This window comes from Eimeria acervulina, genomic scaffold, assembly GCF_000499425.1.
Source record: "Eimeria acervulina Houghton genomic scaffold, Eah_scaff2351, whole genome shotgun sequence".
NCBI lineage: Eukaryota > Apicomplexa > Conoidasida > Eucoccidiorida > Eimeriidae > Eimeria > Eimeria acervulina.
Genome location: NW_013549992.1, coordinates 803 through 2631, shown reverse-complemented (window position 1 = coordinate 2631; position 1829 = coordinate 803). Strand labels below are relative to the sequence as shown.

At 38.6% G+C, this 1829-nt stretch overlaps 1 protein-coding gene across 1 annotated transcript in view; it reads right to left on the bottom strand.

The window, feature by feature from the left end:
- Positions 1–449: 449 nt before the first annotated feature.
- EAH_00066120 (cAMP-specific 3',5'-cyclic phosphodiesterase, putative) overlaps positions 450–1829 on the bottom strand; it is a gene marked incomplete at both ends in the record, with an annotated part of 1974 nt that continues 594 nt past the window's right edge. Inside the window, 4 exons of the mRNA XM_013396410.1 lie at positions 450–463; positions 871–949; positions 1157–1237; positions 1436–1597. Of these exons, the coding sequence (XP_013251864.1) occupies positions 450–463; positions 871–949; positions 1157–1237; positions 1436–1597 (336 nt within the window). The remainder of the gene's footprint in view (positions 464–870; positions 950–1156; positions 1238–1435; positions 1598–1829) is intronic.

The following is a 1829-nucleotide window of genomic DNA, read 5'->3' as shown; positions in this document are numbered from 1 at the left end:
GTTGTTGTTGCTGCTGCTGCTGCTGCTGCTGTTGCTGTTGCTGCTGTGGCTGCTGCTGCATTCGCTGCTGCGGCATCAGAATAAAAAAGACAGAGACATCAGCAGTTATAACGTGTACGAAATGAAGGAGATAGCTAGCTAGCTAGCTAGCTATCGAGCTAGACAGCTAGCTATCTAGCCAGCTAGCTAGCTATCTATCTAGCTAGCTAGCTATCTCTCTCTAGGTAGCTAGCTAGCTGCGCAGCTAGCTAGCTAGGTAGCTAGCTAGCTGTCGCAGCAAACCCTGGCGGTTGGGTGCTGCTTTGTGCTGCTGCCGCATGCACAAAAGCAGACAACTCCTTTACTTTTGCATGCATGCATGCATGCATGCATGCATGCATGCATGCAGTAGAGCATAAACGTATGCGTATTTATTTATTTATTTATTTATTTATTTATTTTATTTATATTCATATTTCCTCGCCTGCATTTAAACACAAAATAATATAAATCATTTTACATCAACTCAACACGAAATAAATATCAACTACATCCATATATGCATGCATGCATGCATGCATGCATGCACACATATCTGTTGCATGCATGCATGCATTAATAAATGCATGCATGCATGCATGCATGCATGCATGCATGCATGCATGCACTAATATAATGAGCGCACTAAGGATATGAATGATCTCTTTTTTGTTTCTTCTGCATGCATGCATGCAAATATGCATGCATGCATGCATGCATGCATGCATTTATGCGTGCATGCATGCATGCATTAAGGGTTTGATTGATCTCTCTCTGCTGCTACTCTTGTTTGCTCGAAGAACTCCCAATTTTCTTTGTTTTGTTTGATGTTACAACAAATTTTGTTCTGACGATTTTTTGCTTCAGTATTTACAACAACTGCGCAAACCTCTGTAAAGAGAGGCTCTACTAATACTTTTAAAAACCCGGACTGCACATACACCACAAACCACAAACCCTAAACCCTAAACCCTAAACCCTAAACCCTAAACTCTAGAGCTGGAACGGTACAGCCGTAACACCCTAAACCCTAAACTCTAAACTCTAAATCTTAAACATTCAACCCTAAACCCTAAACCCTAAACTCTAAATCTTAAACATTCAACCCTGAACCCTAAACCCTAAACCCTAAACATACCTGAGAGCGACTGAACTCGTGCTTACGAAGACGATCACAAAGATTTGAGACAGGCAAACCCAAACGCTTCTCCTCATCTCCCTGAAACACAAACCCTAAACCCTAAACCCTAAACCCTAAACAACCCTAAACCCTAAACAACCCTAAACCCTAAAACCCTAAACCCTAAAACCCTAAACCCTAAACCCTAAACTAAACGCCTGAATTGCCTTTAACCCACAAAACCCTAAACATATCAAACCCTAGACCCTAAACCCTAAACCCTAAACCCTAGCAAACCTGTAGATAGAATTCTTCTGCTAATCTTTCCGACCACTGTTTATGCTGCTCCCAGCTCGTAGCTGCATGCGCTAAATCTGCTGCTTTGATGCATGCTTTGAAGACCATCCATCTGTCTTCGTTTGTCTCAATTATGTTGAAATTCGCTGTGTGCCGACGCACCTAACAAACAAATGCACAAAAAGTTTGCTAGAAATATATAATATATATATGTATATATGTATATATATATATATATGCATGCATATATATATATACAAACAAGTACACAAAAAGCTAGCTAGAAATATATATATATGTAAATCTATACATAAATATATATATATATATATATGTATATCTATATATATGTATATAAATGTAGATATATACATATATGTATTTATATATATAT